The 26,936-nt window shown below is 28.8% G+C and overlaps 1 protein-coding gene across 3 annotated transcripts in view; it reads left to right on the top strand.

The window, feature by feature from the left end:
* The window catches only part of LOC106682642 (reticulon-1), a 116,413-nt gene that overhangs the window by 84,649 nt on the left and 4,828 nt on the right, over positions 1–26,936 (top strand). For all 3 annotated transcript variants that reach the window (XM_014423598.2, XM_014423597.2, XM_014423599.2), the window contains 3 exons: positions 22,509–22,716; positions 24,177–24,385; positions 25,898–26,003. In XM_014423598.2, coding sequence (XP_014279084.1) covers positions 22,509–22,716; positions 24,177–24,385; positions 25,898–26,003 — 523 coding nt within the window. The remainder of the gene's footprint in view (positions 1–22,508; positions 22,717–24,176; positions 24,386–25,897; positions 26,004–26,936) is intronic.

Genomic DNA, 26,936 nt, shown 5'->3' with positions numbered 1-26,936 from the left:
CTGGTGATACGGTGACCGGAAAGGAAATATCGGACAACCTTGTGTTCTGCCGGGAGTACACTCAAAGACTATGTGGGGTTCGAACTAAATTTTATTTTAATGTCTCTTTTATAATCCTTTGTGCAGTAATGTAAATAATAGTTGATAAGGTTAATAATTTAAGTTAAAGTTAAGTCAACCTACAAGTTCTCATTGTTTTATTAATTGATATGAATTCTTTTCTTTCCTTTCTCATTCTGTGTACATATCTTTCTTCTTATCATTAAACTTTTGTACATATAGTTCTTCTGTTCATTCTTATGCGTGTACACTGCTTTCAAGTTGTTAATTTTACCTATGTTTTTTTTGTTATGTTTACTTAATATTTCGATAATTCAACAGGTGGTAGGTAACACCTCTACGTTTTCTGTTATCTACATGTAAAGGTATTCCCCAGTGGTTATAATTCGATTATTATTTATGTAAGGGTATATTTTGGGCATATTGTTTCGGGGTTTTCGTTATTTCCAAAGAAAAAACAACGTGGCGCCCAAGGAGCAATTTATTCTCTATTGCTTTGTATTTTTTTTATCCCTTTTGGCGATTATACTTATTTTTTTATTATTATTATTTTCCTTTAACTCACCCCCTTCTCCGCTGAGCGTGGGCAAGTATAAACTATATATATATAAGTAAGGATAGATCAAAATTTGCGGTTATAATTCCTTTGTTATACAAAATATTTTTCAGTAATTTTCAAATTTCAAATGAACGTTTTCAATAACGACAAGGGTAGTGGGTTATGAATTTTTTTTTTACGATAACCAAAAATCATTGTTAAATTTTAAGCGAAATTCTTCGGAGATTTTGATATCCGTTTTGCAGCAGACAGGCAGACTGAAGCAGACCTTACTCGTTGCTATACGTCTAGCGTACATGAGCGTTTGTCAATCCCGCCTTCCATGGTAACCTCACTTATCTGACTTTTCTAACAACTATTATAGAGTTCGTTTGTAGATGTACGACATGTCACACGAAAAGAAAAGCAATCCTTCCCAGCCAGATCTGCCCCACTAAGACCCCCAGGGAGCTACGGTCCCCTTCGTTTTAAATATACTTATACGTTAAAAATATTTGCTTAAAACGGCAGAGGATTCAGAGTAAAAGTATACCAATATCTAAATTTTTTTTTTTCCTTTTTCGGCCAAGACTCCCATTAGGACTATACTACCTAACCATGGTTGGGGGTCAAAGTTCTTCATTTTGTGGGACCACCATTCAATGAAAAATACCAATATCTAATGTTGTTTCTGATACATACACATTTTTCGAAAGTTCCTGGTTGTTTCCTCTTAAGGTAACTAACCCTTCAGCATGTGTACATGATAAAAGTGATTTTCTTGTTAATGTATGGTAAAACAAGTTTCTGCACGACTGATTTTGCACGATTTGTTGTCGTGATGAAGCCGTCTATTTCTGGAAGAGGTGAGAGAGAAAGTTCATATTTCCGCGGGCAGGCGAACCGTTCCTTGTTTACCTGGGATGCAGCTGGGAGCAGCCAATGAGGTTTGTATCCCGAGTGACGTCACCGCCCCAGCTGGATATCGACCCTGTGACATCTCTTGCCGCCATGTTGGCTTCCCCCGCTCTCTTTTGAGCTATTATTATTAGATCTACGAGGAGTCTTTTTGCCAAGTTTCGGCTTCTCGAGCCCTTTCGTTTAGAAATAGTTCCCTGCTAGCTTCTACAAACCAGTGTTAGTTTTTTTTATAGTTGTTTTATCGATCCGAACTATCTGGATATATTTCTCCTTTTTATCATTCCTTTGTGTTGTGGACGTTTTTTGTTTACATTGAATTTGAAGAAATGGAGTTAAACAGGAAAGAATGTAAGTTTTTTCGCATGAATTCATGACACTAATATCTTTACTTCTTATTATCTTCACATATTATTAGATGTCATTGCTTTTCATTGATAAAAAGTGCATAATTACCCAACATTGTTTACAAACTGCATTCATTTGTTATTTTAGATTTATTTTTTTGTTTTTTACATTTTTGGTATCGATCACGTGTCTATAGTGTGGATTGAATAAAAAAAAAAATCCGTTTATATAAAATTATATTTCTCAATATTTCAATTTTTGATCATGTTAGGAAAATATTGTAACCAGAATTTAATATAATTCTTTTTAAATTAATCCTATTCAAACCGAAGGTCTTTTCGATAACTTGAGCCAAGAAGCCAGTTGGAATATATATATAGGTAAAGACAATTATAGTTTTTCTAGGCCGCTAGTTTTATCGAATAATTTTCTACATTTTTTCTTCTCTAATTCAAATTTTAAGCATACTTCTGTTAATTGGCGCTTTTCAACGTTTTAATCTAAGGTTTAATTATCACGTTGATTATTTCAATGTTAAATTATCTTGTTAAGGGAAATAATAGTGTTTTTGATAAGGGCGTTACCACTTGCATGGCCTCATAATTGATTACTTATTTTGAAATTGACAGTAATGGGACCTTGAAAATTTATTACCCGAGTTATTTAGTTGTCGAGATTTTATTAATTATCAATCAGAATGATTAAGGAAAAATATTCCTAGGACCTCATTAAACACACACACACAGACAAAAATAAATAAAACTATATAAGAATTCAACTTTTAAAAATTAATTTTGTTTGTCAACAATTCTATTTTATGACATACATATATTTTAAATATTTTCGTGTCGTTATTATAAGCCTTAGCATCAAGATAAAAGGTTAACTAATACTTCCATAAATTTGTTATTATCATACTGAAGAATTTTAATAAGATGAACGCGGTGAAAAATTAATGAAAAAGGCCGAAACTCACCAAAATATCTTTTATGTATCAATAAAGGATTGATAGCAAATAGCATAAAAAATATTTTTTACAATGTTAGTTTAATTTTTAATATTTACCGAAATTGACGCTATAAAATACCCTTTATTTTTTGTTACATAATAATAAACGTAAGATGTATAGTCATTGTATTTCAATTTTGAATAAAAAAAAGAAAACAAAGACTTTCCCAGTGTTAAAAAAATCATTCAAATATTTTAAAAATAAAATTGGAACATTTTTACATTATTAACATTGAACATTGAAAAAACTATTAATTTCCTTCCATCATTATCCTGTAACATTCCTTAAATGATTTGGAATTAAAGAATTGTCTGGAATTTGATAAATTATTGTGTTTCTAATAATACACTCTTTAATTTCGATTGTAATCTGTGAATTTTGATTAAATAATTTAGATTTCAAGGATATCAATTATTATTACGTAACAGGGCCCGGCAATTATTCCCCATTGCCCTTGCCTCGGTAACTTACAGGTGCATGCCTTTGTTCAAGGCGAAGAGGGTTGTCATGAAAGCATTCCATTAATTTGTCTATATTTTTATTCATTATCATAAACGTTTTTTTATTTCATTATATTAGAATGTATTTAAAAATATGATTATATGGAGTTTTAGTTGTTCTTCTAAAGTATTTGTAAAATATCCAGCCTGAAATAGATGTTAAAAACTTCAAGAAAAAATCGAATACTTATTATAGTATTTAATACCATTGAAATTAATTGTTCTGAACGATCATTTTCCATAGAAGCAAATATAATATAATATGATATATGTACATGTACACAAAAAATATATTTTATAATAATTTATTTTACTATGAACAATTTTTTTTTTAGTACGATTTATTATTAAATTATTTAATATTAAAATTAATTTAAAAAAATATCGTTATGTATTTTTTTAATTTTGGTATGTATGTGTTTAATGTGGTCCTAAATATTTTTTTAAAAATCATTTCGATTGATAGTTAATCAGTTTATTTTAGTTTGAACCGTTATCAGAAGTTCGAATACCTATCTGTTAAGATTTAATAATTTAATCATTATATAATATAAAAATACATATAAATCATCGTAATATAATGTAATTACTTAATATAAAGATCTAAATTTTTTTATTATAATTTATAAATAGATTGATACTTGCATTGGATGATAAGATTCAGTACAAAAGTCATTTACAAGGTTACTGTCTCGGCGTAAAAAAATACAATTATTTTTTAATAGCTCTCGCTGGATTTACTGAGTGCATCAGTTATGTTTTTTTATACTTTTAAAACTTATTTTTTCCATCAATATTTTATATATATTTACATTTGCATTTTTATATAATTTAAGTCGTAGTAGTATATCATAATTTGAATTATATGGTGAATTTATTGGGGATATTTCTATTCATGCAGGAAGTAAAAAAAAACTCCTCAGAAATGAAAATTTCTCACGCTTTCTACGTTTTAAATTATCGCATAAAGCGCAAGTTATGCGCAAAGTTGAACTAGCTTGTAGCTTTAGTGGCACAGGTTCGAATTGACTTATATTCCTGTGCCGGTCCACGAAATAAAGAGCTCCCCCCCCCCCAGTTTGGTTAGAATAGAGTGGTAATCTGTGAATAAATCCACTCCCCCCTCCCCCCAGTTTTTCCCATGTCATTTTGGACGTTGGGGGAAAAAATTGGTTTCGTGGCTGTCTGTAGTCAAAATCATGTTTCGGGGCATTATCAAAACGTTAATCCGACATTGAAACACTTTCAGATTTTACAATTGCGCACTTTTTCTTTAACGTATTTTTCTCAGCAGATCTCTTTTTCGAAAACGGCTCGTCCGATTTGGGCCAAATACGTGGTGTGAGATTAGCAAGGAAATAGCATAGTATTAGCCTTAAAAAATTTGACTATTTTCGCTTTACCATGCGTAAAAGTGTATTTTTGGCATGCATGTTTCTAAAACTACTTTTTTCGTAGATTTTATTCTTTCTGAGGATCAAAATTTTAGATGTTTCGTCCAATATTAAAAAAAAAAATTAAAAGGCTTTTAGCGACATTAAATCGCAATTTTTAGAAAAAAGAAATGCATATTTCTATAAAATACAAATTTTATTTGATTTATAAAAAATCAGTTTCAATAGACCGGGCCTATGATTATATGGTTACAACCTTCGGGACAGAGCTTCAGTTACACACCAAGCACTAGTTGTTCGAGTTTGTTGTTTAATAAATTGTAGGGTTAGAATCAAATTATGTTACTTTATTTTTACGTTTCGTACAGAACGTGCTCATAAAGTGCTCCTACGTGGCCTGCTACTGTGTCTGGGATCGAAATTACACTTTTCAATGCCCCAAAGGGACGGTTACCTAACATAGTCTCTCTTGTAAATCCGCCGTTAAAATTAAATGGCTATAATATAAATAATACAATGTTTATTAGTATTACCAACGAAAATGATGCAAAAAAAAAATGAAAACGTTCCAAATTATTGCAGGTTAGTTAACCTCAAACTTAGTTATAGTTATAAATAAAAAAAAATTATATTGCCAATTAAATCTATCAAGATTCTACAACATTGACTAAAATTAAAACAAATAGACTGCTCCGTTTTGAAAGAAAAATAATTCGAAGAGTCTTTAATCCAAAAAGATAATACTTGGCGTAGAAGAAAAAATGTGGAAATTTATGATCTCTTCAAGGACAAGGATATTGAAGTTTGTGAAGGTCGGAAGAATGGACCACAGTGGCTAGGAAAGTTCTTTATCGAACAAGAAGATTAGGGAGTCCCAGGCTCAGATGGCTTGATACTGTTCATATAGATAAGGCAAGAAACTTACGAAAGAAAGCTGATTGGATGGCTGCTGTACAAGATAGGAAAGAACAGCGGAAACTTTTGGAGAAGCAACTGATTCAGTGATGGGTTGAGGCGTCATATAATGTGTATGTATCCGAATAAAAAAAAATTCAAAATATTTTGGTATAATGATTCCAAAAAATTGCATTTTCTCGCTTTTTTTTTTTAAATTGAGAAGATTTAATTATAGGAATTATTTTTATTTTGAAACAAAATGGCGCATAGTAATGTCGATTTTTTAGTATCATCCTTCGCTGACTAAATCTTTCAAAATCGGCTTAGTATAGTCTCAGACAGGCATGTTTTTTATATTGAATTTGTTTTTAGACTGATTGTTCAAGAAATGAAGTGGAATATTTTTAAAATTATATTTTTGGATTTTACATGTTTTAAAACGTAAAATCACGTAGTTTGGCTGATTATTAAGGTTTTATTATTGAAAATTTTAGTAACGAAAAATACTAAGAAGTTTTAAATACCTTCATATTAATGATAAAATGTGTTTTTCGGTTGACAATTAGAATTTACATACTGTGTTCCTGTACGGGCGGAAGGGTAACCAGTTACTATAGGTATTTTAAACCAAATTATTTTTATTATGAAACTAATAATTGGGGTTAGGATTTTGTATTATTTTTTATATTATTAAAGTTTGTATATACAATTGGAGGTTTTAAACAAACTAATGATCAGATCAGTAGAATATTACTATTCTTCGATAAAAACATAAAATTAACAGTTTGAAATCATCTCTAATAGCTATGAGGTTGGATTGATTAATTATTATTCAGAAATTCATTTAGTATTAATTATCTATAGTTTATTTATGCCACACAATGGAGGCATCGGAGCCAAATAACGGAACCAGCCAACCCGAAGGAGGGTTATTGGCTTCTGTTCTACCGGCTCATCCTTACTTCAAGTATAAAGTATAAATTAAGTGGAAGAGCATTATTATTATTATAAGAGGATATCATTATGACGTTGGTTATTTATTATTTGGATATATTTGACATAAGACTAACACTACTATTATTTAATTTCATATATAGATGGTTGGTCTTATATGATTTAAGGAGATTGCAGGTCTTCATCGGGGCAAAAAGAAAAATATGAAATTTTTAGATGAAGCTAACTTAGGAGAATAGAAAGACATACTTTCTATACACTTTGCTTAAAACTAAAATTTAATCATGATTTAAATTTTGCCATCTTTGAGATACTACTGAAGGGATTTGTTAGATTTTTCTCGCTTTCATAAATTTATCACGTCATTTAGGAAATCCCTTATTTTGGGCAATTTCAAGTTCTCATAGAGTCTGCGTGTTTTATAATGTGCTAAATGGTATAAATATAGGATTTTGAGCAGCCCAATTTAACCCACTAAAATCATTACAAGAGGGTATGAAGAAAAAAAAACCCCAATTTAAAGTCCATGTTATATGTTAAATGCATTTCTACTCCTGGAGGATTTTTTGGGAAACTTTGTAACCTTTTCTTCCAAAACTTTCCAGAATTTCATTATTTTTATCCATTACTTTATTAGAGTTTTAAATTTAGAGAATTACTTTAAGTCCAAGATAAAAAACGACACGAACTACGAGAAACAAACCTATAAAAACGAAATTGACAAAATGGCGTGGAGCTCAGCTGTTTTTTTTGTGTAACGTCATTCTCCCTTTAGCAGACCTATTAACAGACTCAACCATGTAAAAGTTATATCGTTTTAACATGCTAAAAGAAGGAAATATTTCTCCATTTAACGCTACTTTTTAAATAGCCAATTGCATCGGGAGTTAAGAATAGAGACAATAGAGGATTACATAAAAAAAAAAAAAAGGTTCATGAAGTTCAATTATACCTACAGCTAAAGGAGCAGTGACCTACAACTTAGGAAACCCAACCACAACTCGAAGACTGAAGCCCAGGCTGCTGCAGGACATCCTGTTATAAGTTCTATATTTATCGGTTCTGTTATTGTCACTTTAAAATTTTATTGTATCTTAATTTCTTTTTTTTCTTAAATTCACTTCCTTTTTTTTCTTTTGTTAAATCTATCTTAAGTTTTTGTTTTATTTATAACATTATATATAGTTTGAGTCTTTTGTATGAGCCTACACCCTCCCCCCATAATCAGTTGATTAAAAAAAATTAAAAAAATTGTACCTCTTACATTAACTACATAATCGATCTGGTATTAAATAAATAAAACACTACTTTTTCCATTATACATATTTAAGTAAAGATCACAAATACCCCTTTTATTATATTACATAATATTTACGATTTTTCATGGTATAACATTTTGAAATGATTGTTAACAATTTTCTGTAGGCAATATGCGAACATTGGTGCGCTATATAATGTCGGACGTGATAAACCAATAATTTTAAGCGCTATGGTTAGTTGGAGGCTAAAATCTAATGATTTGGTTCAAGGTATGTGCTTTCAATCTTTCAATATTTTTTTTCTTTTTGATCAGTGCCGAAAATCTCAAAGAGTGTTACACCCAGGTTGGTTACGTTATTGGATAATTTTTTTAAAAGTTTGATGGAAGATTATTCATCCCTTATTAAAACGAATAATTGTTATTTACATGAAATAAATGTCATATGTAAATTATAGATCATATTTTAATTAGGAAGGAGATGATCCAGGTTTAGCTAACGAAAACAAAAATAAAATAAAATAGTTTAACTATTTATTATTAAAACCTTACGTCTGGACCTGTAATATATAATACTTCATCGGGGTTGCTTAAAGGGCTAAGTATTTAAAGTTTAAATCCCCAGTTCCTTAACTTGACCTGCAATGCGGGTTCAAACGTACAGACGTGCAGTGGAGACTTCGATCTTAAAACCTAGACCAAAACCGAAACATTTAAAACCAGATTTAGAGTAATAATTAATTAACTATTTTTTTTTGTTATGATCCTTAACTCACAGGAATCCGATATTTTATTTATTAACAGATTTGATGTTAAATCCTACCTTTTTATCTAAAACTAAAACTTTCATATACTGACATTTAAATACTGTCTCACATCACGTTTCATATTTATTTACATATACATATAGGTATTTTTCGGTTTATTGTTTATTATTTGTTTTAATTTTCATAAAATATATGTAAATTTTGGTTTATGTAAAATAAGAAAAAATAATAATAATTTTCGTTCAACTTTTAAAACCCGTTTTCTATATCTTTCTTCATCATATTCGCCATTTGGCACTATATTTTATTTGTTTCTGCATATTTCATAGGTTTTCATGGCATATTATATGGAATATTCTGGATTTTTTTATTGCATAAAAATCCGGGCCCTGCTTATTAGTTACCAAATTATGATTAACTTATCTAAAATTACGTGTAATAAAATATTATCTAGAAAAAAAAAGAAAAAATTACAAACTTGCTTTTTCCAAACGCCTTCTCATTTTCCAGCGGGAATCAATGTTTAATCCTATTCTTCATAGAATATTTTTTGAATTACCCCATAAAAAATGTTTTTCTGGTATTGTTTGATCAGTAAAATATTTAATCCCGAGTTGAATATACGAGTTTATTTTACAATAAATTTTTTTCTTGTATAATTTGTTGCTTATTAAACAATTTATTATTTAAATGATACTCTTAGTTTGAATATTTTCTTTCATTTTCCTTACCAAACCATTTATAGAAAAAAAGGTATTTGGCCATTAGATTCGAATTATTCTAAAAATATTTGAAGCAACTGCTGAGAAGATGGTTTCGTAGAATTTTTCAAATATATATTCCGGATTCAGCATTTCACAAAACATAAGAATATTAAAGTTTCAGAACCTTGGCTAGAAATTTCGATTTAGGCAACACTGTGTGAAGCATCGGTTCTTAATAAATATAAATAATTATTATTTCGTTTTTTACGGTTATTAGGGATATTCATTATCTTTAGTTTAACATGTTAAAGCTTGTTATATGGAAAAATTGATCCTTCTTTTAGCATGTTAAAACGATATAACGACATAAACATATTAGGGGTATTCATGATCTTTAGTTTAACATGTTAAATAGAAAACTCATGTTAAATGGAGAAATATTTCATTCTTTTACCTTGTTAAAACGATATAACATATAAAGTCATTCTCCATTTAACAGACCTAATAACAGACTCTCAACCATGTTGCATGTTATATAGTTTTAACATGGTAAATGAAGGAAATATTTCGAGGAGTTTTTCCATTTAACACACTTTAACATGTTAAACTAAAGACCATGAATACCCCTAATATGGTTGAGAGTCTGTTAATAGGTCTGATAAATGGAGAATGACGTCACGAATCAGACCAGCTGAGCTCCACACTATTTCTTTTTGATAGGTCAGTTGCTTCTCGTTCGTTTTTTTTTTTTTTTTTTTTTTTTTAAACTGCAATAAAGTAATTAATAAAAATGATAATTAATCTGATCTGGAAGGAAAAGTTACAAAATAATTTCCCAAAAAATCCGCTAGTAGTTCCTCTGCATTTAACATAAACAGGGACTTTAAATTAAGCTGCTCACAATTCTGTACTAATAACATTTAGCAAGTTAATACCTTTTACATTTAACATATTACCATGAATACCCCTATTATAGTTTGTTTATAACGTAATAGTTAATGTTAAAGGGACTGGCCTGGAAACATTCAGGATATGTTTTTTGTCTATTATCTTTAATTACTACTACCTCTCTACCTGAGCTAGGATACCTGCCATTGGAGTCAGGTTTTGTATTCTCATTGCTGAGGTAATTTTAAATAGGTAGATTTATATGATTTCCAAATGATTATTATTGGTAAAACGCTATTAATTGCAATTATTTCTCAGAGAATAAAAATAAAATTAAATCAAATCTATACGGCTACAACCTATGGAGGTTCAGGGGTTTAGTACTTTGTAAGGTACTGTTACTAGATCAACGGTTGTGCAAGGAGGTGATTTGGTCAGAATCAAGAACTATAAAAATAAAAAATTTGTTGTTAATTCTTAAAATTATAACTGAATTAATTTTTTTTTTTAATTTGTTATATTTTATGATAGAACTTTAACTTACTACCTCAAAGAGTGTATACTTTTTAAAATAGTTTTCTATATTTTTATTTGAGATTATTACTGGTTATCCTTTAGTTACTATTAGAATTATTTAATTGTACGTTAACAAAAATTTCTTTATTTTTTTTCTTTCATGACCTCATTATATTTCCTCTCTATTGTTTTGTTTTAATTTTTAAAGAATGCTTTTAAAAATGATTCATTTTTCTGATTGGGGCTAAGAAATTATTATTCATTTTCATTGCTATCCTTTTTTGCCTTTGATGTATCCCCTAACTACTCCATTCTTTCAACATGTAGACCCATTTAACGTCTTAGTTAACTAATTCTTTATAATTAATCAAAAAGGCTGCTTTATTCATGAATGTATACTTTATATGAGAAAGGCTCAAGGTGGCAAGGAACTCCATTCATTCAACGGTTCGTTGGACAACTCGCTCTGCAACCTCCGTTTCACCAACGAAGATATTAAATTATTTTCACGGAAAGACTACAAAAAATTGTAAATTCGCTACTTATAAAAAAAAAAAATTATGCTGACATGTTTATAGCTTTTTGTAATATGTTTATGAATGACGATATTTATAAAATAACATCGATAAGTATAACGCATTAATGGAATAGGTTGCAGTTACGAAACTATTAATACTTCTTGGAGTACATTTCTTTAGCACTTGATTTTGATTATAAGGAATTCATAAAAAAAACGTTCCTTACAATATTTATATATATATATATATATATATATTTTAAATGAAGAATGTTCGTGAAAAATCTAATTTTAAAATGACTTTATGTCGAAGATTTTTCCGACTTGACGCATTAATTACTCGACGCGCTAAAATTTATCACATTTTTTTACAGTACGTTTTCCCTTAGAATACTTGGGGTACTTATATTCTAAATGTACTATAAAGTAGTTTATAACGTTTGTGTTCATAGGGATTGTTTTATGATATTTATATATGAATATGAAATTTTTTGCGAAAATCTAGAAATCAGTTTATTGTACCAAATGCCATGAAAACTTCTACTCATACGAAAATAAACCTTAGGAACTACTTAATTGTACATTAAAATAGCTTTAATTTGAGTATTAATAGACATTCGTCCGTCGAATGGATTTTGAGATATAGATATTTAAAAATAAATTCGCTGAATACTTATCTTTCGGTACATTTTTATGAAATGTTGCTTTTTTAAAAGATATATTTCGAGGACCATTGAACGTAAATGGCTCTATTAGGGCCAATATTTTAGTAAATTTACTCCACTTTTAATTTTTTTTTATTTTAAGTTTTCTAGCGTTGTTAGTCGTTTTGAAGATATAGTGCTCCAAATGAAAAATTAAATCATTTTTCACGTTTTTATACAGCTATTTATTCCCCCAACTACACTTTGCAGACTCATCAATTTTGACTATTATTTATAAGTAGTTATCATTAAAATAATCAAAAATGAAACACAGAAATATAATTAAGACATACAGATGTCAGTTAGGACTCATATATTAGAGATTTAACTCTGTTTTAAATTATGTAGTTTTCCAGTTTTTTTTTTATATCTTTTTAGAAGTCTTTAGATATATTTAAAGATATGCAACTCCGATTGAAATATAAGCATTAGATTTTTCTAGAATAAAATAAACTTTAGGGAGATTTGGTGCATAAAGTGCAATGTGAATTATTTAATGTAGTGTGTAGTCTAGATTAAAATTGAACCATTTTCTATGGAAATTATTCTTAATTCTTTTTTTTTATTTAAAAGAACTCAAAAATATGTTTTTTGAATCTTTGGAACAGCCGTCATTTTGTATTCCTCCCAACTGTTATTGGTAGAGTCATTATTTTTTTCTATCAACTGTATATAGTTTTCATTTATGTAATAAAAAATTTACATGTCTGCCTTTTTCCTCTAGGGCTCATGAACTATTAGGAAAAAGTCTACATTTTTATATTATCTCTCTGCAACATAGACAGATATATACATGTACACTAGTTTCATTATACCATTAACGATGGTAGCGTTTAATTACCAGTTATTAAAAATGAAAATTAATAATTTTACGGAGTTTAAAATAATTTAATTTGTTTATGTCTACACTTAGTTTTAATAGTTCTTTATCTGCAATTTTATTCGTTTCAATTACGTAACGTAAGAAGTAGATGGATGCGTTGGTAGCCAATACCGTAATAGAAAAGAACGATTATTTCCTGGAACGATCGGACTGTAAAATAAAAATTATGTTATTTACAAGCGAGGTTACGATTCTTAAAACACAAAATGTATACGTTGGCATGCTGACACAGTTTGTTTAAGAAAAAAATGATGTTTGTTTACTTACGTCCTTGTTGGAGGGTTCTTTGAGGTTTCTCATTGCTAAGGTTAAGGTGGGGGATGGTAGTGGGAGAAGTGTGGTACACGTCTTCAGCTCCAGTCTTTCAACATGGTCAAGAGGAGGCAGAATGGTTATGCGGCCCAAGAGGAAGAACTTCCCCCGAGGGGACCAGGTAAGATGTCATGGAATATAATCTTGAATCCGTTCTGGAATTAATGTTCCTAGCGAGTTGAAGAAGAGGTTTCTGTCTTTGAACCCGTGGGAGTTGTCATGTTTCGTAACAGATGGCGTTGTCTCGCTGGTGTCATGTTACTTATTTTCAGTTATTACATTCATCTAACTTCAAAATGAAAATAATGTGTCGGAATTTTTAATTAAAAAAAATCTTATATATTCTCAATCTATCCTGGCGTATAATTCAGTTTTATACGTATCAGTTCAGGACTTATTTATTATTTACCACCTGAATAGAAAAACATATGTTTTATTATTTTTTATTTTAAATCATGATAGATCGTTGTCAATCATTTTGTTTCAGCCATCGTCACGATTATTAACTTTTATTTTTTTAACGAACACATAAATAATTCATTGATTGGACTCGTTACAATTAAAACGTCGTTCTGATAGCAATTTCTTGATAATTACCATTTACATCTCTAATTACATGTTAAAATTAATACCATTGTTAATTTACCATATCTAACGTAAAAATCATAAATTAGATTCTAGAATTACATTAATCTTTTTTTATGATAAAAAAAAAAATTTCCAAAACAGTTAAAGAACATCCTACTCTCATAATAAAAAACCAGTTCAGAAATTTCGAAAGTGTTCCAGGCCCCAGCTGATTCAGTCCAACGTGTTCTGATTTTTTCATATCGTGTCTTTTTTATTTTTCTTCTTATCATTAATATGCTTGCACATCATTGATTATTAGATATGTAATTTTTATTTGTCAGCATTTTGTACGTTATTGAAATTAAAGTTCATCGTGAATATGATAAAAATTTTCCATATACTTATTATTTCACAATGATTTTTTATTATATGTCTAAAATAGGACTGAATAGTCGCAATAAATAATTATGGAATACAATAAAAAAATCTTACCTTTGTCTGCTTCGTGCCCACGTGAACATTTAAAGGGGAGGTTACAAAAAGAAAACCTTGGTGATACCTATATCTAATTTGCATCGATATGCGATCACACTTTCTCTTGATATGCCCTTCATTTTTAATGCTATTAATAGCATTATTTCAAGATATTATTAGACATTAATTAAGTTGTAAAGGTAATTAAAAATTGTTATTTCTTCATTATTGCAATGCAGTTTTTTTAAAAATAATTTATCCAGTGTTCAATAAATCACGCTGTATTATAATTATTGCCATCGATTCTTGCTCTTTATATCTGCCTAGGCCTTGTTCATCAATGCATCTCTTTTATAAAAAAAAATTTACACCCTCGGAACAATATTAAATTTTAAAATAAAATTATAAATATTTTTAAAAGTCTATAAAAATGTCCCAACATTAATTTTAACTAGGTATTAGCAAATATTTCTGTTGATTTCTTCTATTGGCTCATTCTACGTCAAGTCAACACACTTTTGAACCTTTAAGTCATAGATTTTCTTCAAATTTTGCACTGGTATTGTATAAATACTTAATTACAATCAGTATTATGTGTAATGTATTATAAAAATTTTAACTTTTTTAAATAAGATAAATTTTATCCAATTTAAGCCTCAGAAAAAATATATATTTCTTTATAAGTCCTACGTTTCAGCCAATTCGGCGATCATCAAGGACACTCTTAAATACAATTTATCATCCACATTAATTTTAAAAACCTTGCAGGGTATTATGCCCAGGTCAATAATTTCAGTCAAAATTACAATATTTTGTAATTCACACTATTATACTGTATCACATCAATATCATATATCACAATAACTAATTTCTGAAAAAATCAAAATACAAATTTTAATTAATAAAAATATCACATGTAAAGGGGAGTAGTTATACTGTACAATGACACCAATTGACAACAATTTAAAATAATTATATAATGAGAAAATGTTCCTTATTTGAAAAAAAAAATTAATTTTCCAAAAACTGAACCAAAAATCTTTTGTTATTTGATGGCTATTTTTGTTTTTTTACGAAAAACAAGATCCAACTTATATACCATTTCCAGTAAAATGTTGATACAGAGGTACTAACTGAATTTGGTTTATTGTCAAATTACTAATATAAAATAAACAAAATTATATATATGGTATACACGGTACTTTCATCCCCCCTCCATGTAACTAAATTGAATAGTTGAGTTCTTAGTTCTTCTTAACTAGAATCTTTATCTTGTTCACTGTATTTGCAGTTAAAATACGGCTTATTGAATACTGAAAGAAACAAGGTAATTAATCTTTCAAACCTCAAAAAATATTGAAATGGCGTAATTTGCAACAAAAGAAGATTCGTCATTCTATTGGCATTGGATTTGTTTGAAATTCCAAACTCAGTGTTGGTCATTTTTTTTTATTCTTTTTGATGTTCCAATCTTCAGTCAGATATACGAATACAAAGGAATATATATTTTTAATTATTTCCAGAACTTATGATTAAAGACGTCTGACTAAAACAAAGCTTATATATTATAAGAACATAATTAGATTTCAAGTCTTTAAAAATAAAAAAAAACTGCACTTTTGTTAACACTTGAGATTCTATTCTAGAACGTCCAGTTGTCATCTTCTTTTCAGTGGGTTATTATATTTTAATTTTCTTTTTTAAAATTTCAGCTCTGTTTATCATAAACAAACTTGATTAAATGGACTCACATGTTAATACTGGATGAGAAAGTTTTTCTTCCCCCTGTTCAAAATGTTATTTTTGTACTTTCCGTCATGGAGGTGCATCATCCATTGCGGTTGGTTACGCCATGCATTAGTTTTCACATTTCGATTTTAAGAGCGCTTTCTACATAAAATTACATTAGAGGTAGTATTTTTTTGTAATTAAAATATAATATAAAACAATTAATTTAAAATAAATCTTTCTTCTCTTTCTTAGTATCCCTATGCAAGAGGTGTATATTTAGAAATTGTACATATACATACGAAACCATGGAGTTAAAATTGCAAATATGTTATTGCTATTATATTGAGAATAATAAAAAAGATAGAAGAACAAAAAAAAATCAAACGCTATAATAAGAAATACCCCATAAACTAACTATTTGTACATTATAATAAATAAATAATGAAGAAGATGGTCATGGTTGCGGACAAGACAAGTGGTCCCAAAAGAGACTGATGAAGCTCGACAAATTGGGGCGAAACGTCGGAAAATAAATAGTTGTTCTTTATTTTTGTTTCTCTTTTGACAGTAACCCTGACCATGGTCTTCATAATTTGAAATTATATTGTCTATTATATAAAATAATCAGCTATAAAATGGTTCTATACTCTCTTTACTTTTTAGTACAGAACATCGAACCACAAAACAAAGTTTATGAATCGTGCATATATAAATGATTTAAAAAAATAATTTCCTCCACACTTAACACAGAAATGCATTTATGATAGTTCTAAAATTCTTACTAATTAGATAATGACTTTCATAAAATAAAGTAAATTGATTTTATTTTTCCCTCTTACTCCTAAACGGTTTTGCACCCCAGGGTAGCTCCCTAAAACGAACCAAAGAACATTGAATTCTGCGTCGAATGAGTAATTAATAATTCGTTGTATATAATTAAATAACTTAATTAGGGTCTGAAACCATGTGTACACTTCAGACCTGAGTGTTGGACACATTCAGAGCTGATGGTTTGCTACCATAATTTTTGATCGAATGACGTCTGTTATGGTGCTCATTTTATGCAAAACTTAATATTGTTTAATTGGTTTTAATTTTTTTTTTTTTTAAATCAGTTTCCGTCTTAAGTGTAGATTCGTATGTATATCGCCTTTCCGAGAGGTAGTAACAAAAGAGGATGTTATTTCACCCCAGTTTTGGATTACTTTAATTAAAACTATGTATAATTACTAATCAAAATATATGAGTCTGCCAAGTATAGGTAGGGGGAATAAAGAATGACAGCTGTTTCAAAACGTGAAAAATTAATTAATTTTAATTAATAATAGTTAAATTTACTATAAAATCGTTTATCTTTGTGTAGTTTTTATGATATTTGACAAAAGGATTTAAAAAATTTTAATTTCCAGTCGTTCGAATAAAATGTTTGATTTTTGAAAAACATATCTCTGGAACCATAAGACGTACATATGTTTACCAGCTCTCAAAATGAAGGTAAATTAACTTAATATAAATTAGTTTATGACACATATCATCGTAGTGGTAGTAGTTTTTATGAAATTAGCATATAAATATAACTTTTTCCGGACAACTATAAATCAATTTATTTTAGTAAATATCATGAAAACAACTATTCCTACGAAGATAATCGACATAAACTAATTTATAGTTCTTTAAACTAGCTTTATTTGAGTGCAAATAGACATCTATACGTCAAATGGATTTTGAGATATAGATATCTCAAAATAAATTCATCAACTACTGATCTTTCAGTACATTTGCTTTTTAAAAAGCTATATCTGAGGAACTATTGGACGTAAATGGCTCTATTAGGGCTCATATTTTAGCAAATATACTCTACTTTAAATGACGTTGTTGGTAGTTTTAAAAGAGAGCTCCGAATAAAAAATTGTTTTTTCAATTTTTAGAACATTCGTCATTTTTCATTATCTACCTATACTTGGCAGACTCATCAATTTTGACTAGTAATTATACATAGTATTCATTAAAGTAATAAAAAAATTAGGGTGAACTAACTGGCTTTTTTTTCTCCTCTTGGGCTCTTGTACTATAAGGTGGTATATTCTAATATAGCCTAAGGCCATAGAATTAATGGAACTTGAAGGTACCGTTTCTCTGGGCATTTACTACTTAATTGATTTTATGACTATATAATTATATCTTTTAAATTTCTCCATGGGAAGTAATATCTGTCGTAATAGTCGACATACTTAGCTTCCGCTCAGTTTTTAATTGTTTATTAGAAAGAAAAGTGTACTATACTTTGTCTGGAACAATATCAACTCAACAGCTGTTAATGCCAAGGTTGGTTTTCAGCGGCTTAAGTTTTATTTGTGTCATTTTACACAAATAAATATTTATTCCATTTGACATAACGGCCTAAATGCTCTTTTTATCATTGCCGTATTTAAAAGATATTATACATTTTTTTTATTTTTAAGAATTAATTCGCTCGTTTTATAAGCTTACAGGAGGAAGATTTCCCTTCCAGAAAGTAACTTAAAATACTTAATAAGCCCGTTTTAACCGTAAAAAGCTTCCCTTCTTCTACTATCCATGTTATGACAGTCTTAAATAATTTTAGTACCAGTTTTTCTATGCTTTTTATAAAAAAAAACATATCATCGTTAACTAATTTTTAAAATTAATCGTAGATATATGTTTTATGCACCTGTCTGATGTATTTCTGACCTCTTTCTCATCTATACAGTTGCTGAATCTTCTTTGTTTTTTTATTTGAATTAATTTAGCGGCCCTTTTGTATCAACAATTTATTGTTTAATTTTCTCTTAGAAAGCTATTATAAAATGTTGACATTTTTTTATATTTATATAGTGCTTTAAAAAAGTTCAAAAATAGTTATGTATGTGATATAAATTCCATGAATTAGTTTTTTCGTCCTGAATTGCTTAAAACATTTTACTAAACGTGTGAGAACTTTTTTTTTTTAGCAACATATTGTAAGATTTGTTTCGGTACTTTTTATTATTATTTTTTCTTGGGAATTCATCAATATCGATTTATTATAATTATTATTTAATTAATGTTAAGTGAATATTATTTTTTAATACTTATTTTTAAATTTTATCTTATCTATAATCTCTTTTGGTGGTTTTAAGTGCTCTCTGGCTATTCTGAATAAAAATTAACGAGAAGAGGGAGAAATTAACTTATTAAATTAAACAATTGGAAAAGATGGTCGGAGGTTGCGACCAGTAAAAAGAATATAAATAAACTAAAAATTATTTATTCACGCCGACGTTTCCCTGGTGAAGACCTAAGACTCAGGTCGAAACGTCGGAGTGAATAAATAATTTTTTGTTTACGTTATTTTTGCTAACCGCACCCCTCCCTCTCCTCCCTCCCGAACATTTTCTCTAATGTTAATTTACGGTCAGCTATCCACACCTCATTATTGAATTAAACATTTTTGGCCAGTTATTCGTTAATTTATTTTATATAGCTATTGTTCTTAAATATAGTTTTTATTTATTAATTATATCCAAATAAATTGATAAAGACTCAACATTCTTCATCAATTTATTTCAATTTATGGATATAATTTCACAGCCTCACATTAAAACTGTTAAAAATGTTATTCCTAGGTCTAATATAATATACTAAAAATTAACTTATAAAACAAATTAATGAGAAAATCATGTTTATTTATTAATTAATTTGCTCTATTTTATGTTTAATTACATATTTACGATATGTCACTATTTCAGTTAAATATAAATACTTTTAATTGGAAATTATGTTTTACTACTATCCCTTATCAAGATATAATTTGACCTGCCTCACATATTGCTGCTTTGTACTGAGTAGTAGCACATCTATCTGACTGCGAAAAAAATTTAAATTTAAAATAAGACGTATCCCGAAAATAGTACTATAGATTGTGTTTATTTTCTTTACTGAGATCGTCCTACAGACTTGCTAAATCCATTAGAGTTGTCACAAATTAACTACAGTCCACTGTACAAACTATGAAATACCTAAAAACAACAAAATAAAAAAAAACTTTCGTCAGCTTTTTCAGGGTATATTTTTAGTCTTTGTCTTATATATTTTATTATTGAAAATCATATTAAACATAATTATAAACAATTATCTAAACTTCAACCTTATTAATCATAAATTAATTTTACTTAAAATTTCTGATTTCAAATTAACTGTTTAATTAATTTATATATATTTTTATTATCGTGTTCGAAGTATTGTATTATTCATTCATAACAAAATATATCCATATAGTCTCATCAATTCTTTATTAATTTATATTAAAATTGTTACGTTTCGGCCTATCGGGCTATCATCAAGGCCTATATTAAATAATAGGTTTTATCACACCTTATTATTAACGATTATTAATTGTACTTGGATATCTTAATTTTTAGTTTCACTGCCTCACATATCTACCTATCTCTAATACAATTTAGTCAATTAAATTAAAGAACACTTTTAAATAATGAAAGTCATATTTATAATTAATTAATTTGTACCATTTTATGTTTAATTACCTACTTTTGTCTATTTAATTCAATGTTAATTCATATTATACTGTTATAAACTAGCTTATCAAGACATATTATTGAATTATATATTTTTTAAAATCCTGTATAGATCAGATATATTTTTTTTATTAATTAATTCTTATAAATTTCTAATTATTGTTCGGTTAGATTTAAATTGATTCGCGATCGCATAACTTAATGGTGCTTAGATATTTTTCATTTTCTATGATCCTGTTGACCATCGGAGCGTTCATACCTTCACTGCACTTTCTACTTAGTTGATATTTGCATTAACAATCCCAATGATACATGCTCTATAAAGATCTATTAAGCCCCAATTAAATGGTATCAGAAATCAGAGCTAATGTTATTTATTAAACTAAACTGTATTATGCATTAGATATCATTATATCGATGTATCGACTTTCTAAATCGAGGTTGATCTCTCAAGTCTATATTGAATCGTTTGTGGTTCCTTTGTCTACATAAATAGTTCTCCTATTTCATAATGCCCGTTATATTAGAAGTTTCATATTTACGATTGCAAGATGTACGTAATCTTGATGTTTATTCATTGAATTCGCGAAATGTTCGCCCATAATTTAAAAATTATGCGTGGAAACAAAAAAAAAATTATATATATAAATAATTGACCGTATAATTTCAAATTATGAAGATGGCCAGGGTTGCGGTCAAAAAAGAACATAAATAGTTCATAGCTATTTTTGTTACTTTTTTACTGCAACCTTGACCATCATTATAATTTTTAAAAAAATTTATTTATTTTTTTAATTTCCCTATATTATACCTAATTTGAGCACAACCAAAGTTCTGTGAATCCAAATGTTTCCGAGATGCAAATCAATTGGCCATTTTTCTAAATAATAAAATTTTAAGTTTTCGGTCAACCTATTAGAAAAATTGTTAGGAGTGAGGTCTGGCGGTCGAGCGCGATTCTGACCTAATCACCTCCTTCCACAACCGTTGGGCTAGTAACAGTGCTTCTTTACAAAGTACTGAACCCCTGACCCATCATAGGTTGTGGCAGTACAGATTTATTTATTTTTTTAAAGAATTTTATAAATTCTGGAGAGGTTTTGATTGTTACTTACTGCCTGTTTGGAGACTGGAACCTTGAACTTGGCCAGTTTTCGCTTATACGAAAAATTTTCCGGTTACAATGCATTTCTGATTTAGCATAGAACAAGCTGTTAATTTTTGATTTCAATAACTTAGCGTGATATCACATATCCTTAGTGGTCTATCTAATACAAAAGGAGACTGGTAGTTCTTGAGATCGGCACATTAAAACACACTAACTCTTTAGCTTTATATAAGAGCATAGCTTGTTAAAAACGAGGGGTTTCCATGGGAACTTATGCTAAATATTTTTAAAATAATCATGGTTCCTAAGAACATTTTGCTGTAACTTCAGTAATGTTTAGTTTTTGAGATATTAGAAAAACAAGAGATTAGTACATTAAACAAACTTATCAGTTATATATAAACTTTTATATAAAAAAACAACAACATAAATAGACTATTTTAGATAAGAATAAAAATACAATTCCATTTTCTTAAGTTTTTCATGTCCTCTCAGAGGTTCTCTCAGTCCATGACTAAAAGGATCTGCACATACAGGCCACCTATCAATACCATAGATGTCCAGAAAAATCATTCTATTATTTTAAAAATTTATATTTTACATTTTTTTTTTTAATCTCCTATAAAATTTCAAAAATTGCACTCTGGAGTTTATCATAACAGGCTTTGTAGGACTGGATACACCATATTCAGTCCTTAAAATTTTATTAAAAATCCTCACAGATCTCTTGTCGAGTTTTGTTTGATAAAGGATTATAATTATTGTACCTAATAACTTTATTTATTATATTTGTTTAATCTAGTTTCATTCTCTGATAAAATGTACGAGATATATTTCTTACTATTATTACGACTCAAATTTAATTAGCAAAATATTGATGAATAATTTTTTTTAATCTTAAAGTAATTTTTTATGTTTTTTAGTGGAGTCCCTGGTGTACTGGAGGGACCCGAAGAAATCTGGAGCAGTATTTGGTGTTTTAATGGTGACCCTCCTTTCGCTGACATGTTTCTCCCTCATCAGCGTAGTGGCCTACCTCAGCCTTCTCACCCTGGCGGGCACAATATCCTTCAGGACATACAAAAGCATCATGCAAGCTGTGCAGAAAACTTCAGATGGCCATCCATTCAAGTAATAATTATTATATTTCATTTATAAAGCTTTAATTTTAAGTTATATTCCAACTTTATATTAATATAAGCTACTTTTTATTTTATTATGGAGGGTGTTTCAGGGTTGTGTCTCACCTGATAATATGAATTGTGGACCTCAAAAAATCCCTGTGGTGGCATGTCCATTAATGCTTTATTTAAGAGATTTTCATTGTTATGAATTATTTAATCTGTAAAAAATTAATTAATTTGTGTTCCTACTACATTATTAATGAAATGTAAACATTAATAATCATATTGAAAGTTGTTCAAGGACAACTACAGAACAATTACCTTGACCATCAAGACAGGCTTTGTATCTTCCTTCAGAGCATCAGTGGCCAAACGACACTGGATATGTGTTATTGTCATGCTCTCCAGTTCTGAACCCTTTGATATTTAGTTTAGGATAACATTGAACAAAAAGTCAATACAAAACCGGTCAATGACCTTAAGTTCAATTATCCTAGTTGAACATGCGAAACAATAACATATATGGATATATATACTGGAGTACAGCTGAGCCTCTGCTGTTGTGGAAGAAAGATGCTGGCCTATATTATTATCATCAAGATAAACACTAAACAACATTTAATATGCATGCTAATGTTTTCATTTCATTAATAAAGTAGCTGGAACATATATTAATTTGTTTGTTATAATTATTCATAACAATGAAAATCATTAGACATGAATTAAGCGTTTACGGACTTCAGTGAGAATTTTTTTCTTGTTTTGAGATCTCTAATTGATATTTTTAGTTAGAATACTGAACTCTGAAATACCCTGTATAATTATATTTTTAAAATTAATTTTTTATTATTAGCCATGAATTTTATATTTTTAAGTTATTATAACCTACTTTTTTGTTACATCATAATATTTTTAAAATTTCTACCAAGACTGCCTCAGAAATCATAATTATTGTCCAATGCCTTGTTCTCATCGTATATTTGGATCATAACCATGAGAAATATGTTTAACCGGTGATAAAGTTCTGCCATTGAATCATAATACACTCCTTGTAACCCTTACTATTTATAATATATAAGTAAGAATTTTTAAACATTTAGTTGAAAGATGGCTTACAATATTTTCTTTCAGGAACTGATAGTTAGAGGTGCAAGCAGTGACAAACACAAATAAGTAAAACTTATTAATTTTTTTGTTCTTTACTGACTGCACCCCTTACCATCCATCTTCTTCTTATGTAATATCTAAAGTGAACAACTAACGCATCATTATAATATTTTGAGTGCAAAAATTTGGAAACAATTCTAATCTTTAACAATAATTTTCTTCAGTTCATATAATATTTGCTCTTAGGGCTTTCTCTGCCTTCTTAGAGGACATTCTGTTTCTGATCCTTTTTTTTTTTAAAACTTACATTTAACATTTCTATTTAGATATTTATCACATTTTTTGCCATTTCTTTTCCAGAGAATATCTTGAACTGGACATCTCATTGCCGGAAGAGAAAGTTTCTGAAACTGCTCGAATTGCTGCACAACACATAAATACTGCTATGTCTGCGTTGAGGAGCTTGTTTCTCGTTGAAGACCTTATCGATTCTATTAAAGGTCTTGTACTGTTCTGGACTCTCACATATGTTGGAGCTGTGTTTAATGGTCTCACTCTTCTAATTATTGGTATGTCACTCAATTTAATTGATTTCATAAAAGTTAAATATGTTTTCTACTTTTTTTTTGGTTCTTATTTTTTCATTGGAAGGATTCTATTATATTGAAAGATTAATAATTGACTGTATGTAGTAGATTGTAGGAAGATATTCTGGGTGGTGATTTATATCAATTAACTAAATAAATAAGCCCAAAATTGTTATAATTAGAGACCAGATTATTGTTTACTTAAAAATCAGAAAACGTTCAGTAAAAATCCAAAATATTTGAAATTGTGTATAGAACATCAGGAAAAATCAACTTTATTGTTTAATTTATAACATTATTATGAACATGGAAAAATTATCTAATCTTACTTGAATCATAATAAACTTGCTAAATACTAAACAAAAAATTACACTATTTTGATCAAAAACCTATAATTGTGTCCATAATTGAAGAGTTAAATGGGAGCTTGCAGTTTTAACAATTAAGTAATTAAAATAAATTTATTTATATCGAGGCTTTGCTGAATTATAAGCTTGGGCACCATAGATGCAATTGCACAAAAATCTGACCTCTAGTTATAATTTTTTTTAAAAAGCAGATGAACTTATTAAAGCAAAAATTATATTAATAGGTAAACTACAGAACTGATAAAAAAAGTCTATGGTGTAGTTTATGACCGCAACTAATAGAATATATATGCAGTTAATCACTTAGTACAAGTGTGTTTCACAAAATACCTTAATAAATGTACTTTATACTGCAAAGAAAGTTACTAGAACAGAACTTATTTGAACCTGCCTGATTATTATTTTATCTACAGTTCTTAAAAAGTAATTATTATTTTTTTTTTTCAATAAAACAGGATTTTTTCTTGGGACACCGTCATAAAAGCAAGAGGAGTTTACATATTTTTGAAAGTTATATTTCATACTTGAACTCGAAAATGCAATAAGGAATTCAACAGAATATTTGTGATATTGTGTTTTATAAGCAATATTGATAATTTTGTCAAGAATTTTTATTTCGTACTATAAACTCAAAGTACATTGTCCTTCTATACCTCTATTAGATATAGTTGAGCCTTCAGTTTTGTTGTTAAATGAAAAAAGATATATTGGTTAGTTCTTTATTATGTTAATAAGTTTTTTGACAGTAAATTATATTTTATTTTTCTATTTTACTCTTGGATTAGGAAAAGACATATTATGTGAGAAGATTATAAAATAGAAACATGAAATACTTTTTATAAGTGGATTTATGAAATAAATTCTGATTTATTTAATTATTATTATTATTTTAAGGAATTTATGTTTTTACTGATGCTATTCCACCATGTTACTTGAAGAAGTTTCCTGACTCCTGTATATTAGCTCTTTGTTAAACTCCTACTCTGCAATTAAATACATTTTGTACAGATGTCTTCATAACGTTAAAATTGTTTAATTTTACCAATATTACAGTTGAAAAGACATTATAAGTAGTTATGAGTTAATTAAAATCTGTAATTGATCTTAAATAACTGTTCTGTTTCAGGAGTGGTACTTGTTTTCTCACTTCCAAGACTGTACGAGAAAAACAAAGCTCAGGTGGATGCCTATATCCAGATTGGGATGGATAAACTCTCAATTATTACTTCTAGGTAACTACTGTTGTGAATCTGAATTGTAATAGGGTCTTAAATTAAGAAGGCTTTGAATTTGAATTATCATTCATGATTGTAAAAACTGAATAATTGATCGATGGTCATAGGAAGTTGAAGTGAAGTTGGTGTTTAAAAAGAGGGAAAAAAGAAAGAAGAATTTTATGGTGCTTTTTTTTTTTTTATTTGATTCATTAAAAAAATTACATCCAATATGGTCCGACCAAATGACAACATCTATTGGTCAGTGCTGAAGTAACTTATAAAAATGATAGGCATAAGTGAAATGTAATTATTATAATTTTGACTATTAAGGCATTGTGGAGGTTATAGAATTTTTAAGCTAGACAATATGAATTGACCTCAAGTGATACAGTTAGTAATTTAATTAACTACTTTTGATCGAGTCTGGCACTCGGGACTGCTTTACAAACTCCGTAAATTCCTACCTCCTACATATTTTCTCATCATCCGTTCTTTTCTTACTAATAGATTATTCCAAGTAAACCACAATGGTTCCTATTCATCCCTCTATTTTCAATCTGCTGGTGTTCCTCAAGGTAGTATCCTCGGCCCCATCCTCTACACCGTCTATACAGCTGACATCTCAACAACTCCTAACACTGTCCTTACCATCTATGCTGATGACACGTGTGCTCACAGTTAGTAATAACTCTTTGATTGTATCCCAAACTCTCCAGTCCCATATCACAATCCTCAAAAATTGGTGTCAAAATTGGAGGATAAAAATAAATCCCAACAAATCCCAGCAAATCACCTTTACTCTTTGTCGTAAACTTGCCGACAGCACTGCAGTATACTTTAATAATGTGGCTCGTACCCCTGTAGAACAGATTTATTATCTTGGACTACACCTTGACAAACAACTAACCTGGAATCCTCACACAAGACTGAAAAGACAGGAAACTGCAC

This window comes from Halyomorpha halys, unplaced genomic scaffold (assembly GCF_000696795.3).
Source record: "Halyomorpha halys isolate HHAL.00 unplaced genomic scaffold, Hhal_1.1 Scaffold433.1, whole genome shotgun sequence".
In the NCBI taxonomy this organism is placed as follows: domain Eukaryota; kingdom Metazoa; phylum Arthropoda; class Insecta; order Hemiptera; family Pentatomidae; genus Halyomorpha; species Halyomorpha halys.
This window is presented reverse-complemented; position numbering and strand designations above follow the sequence as displayed.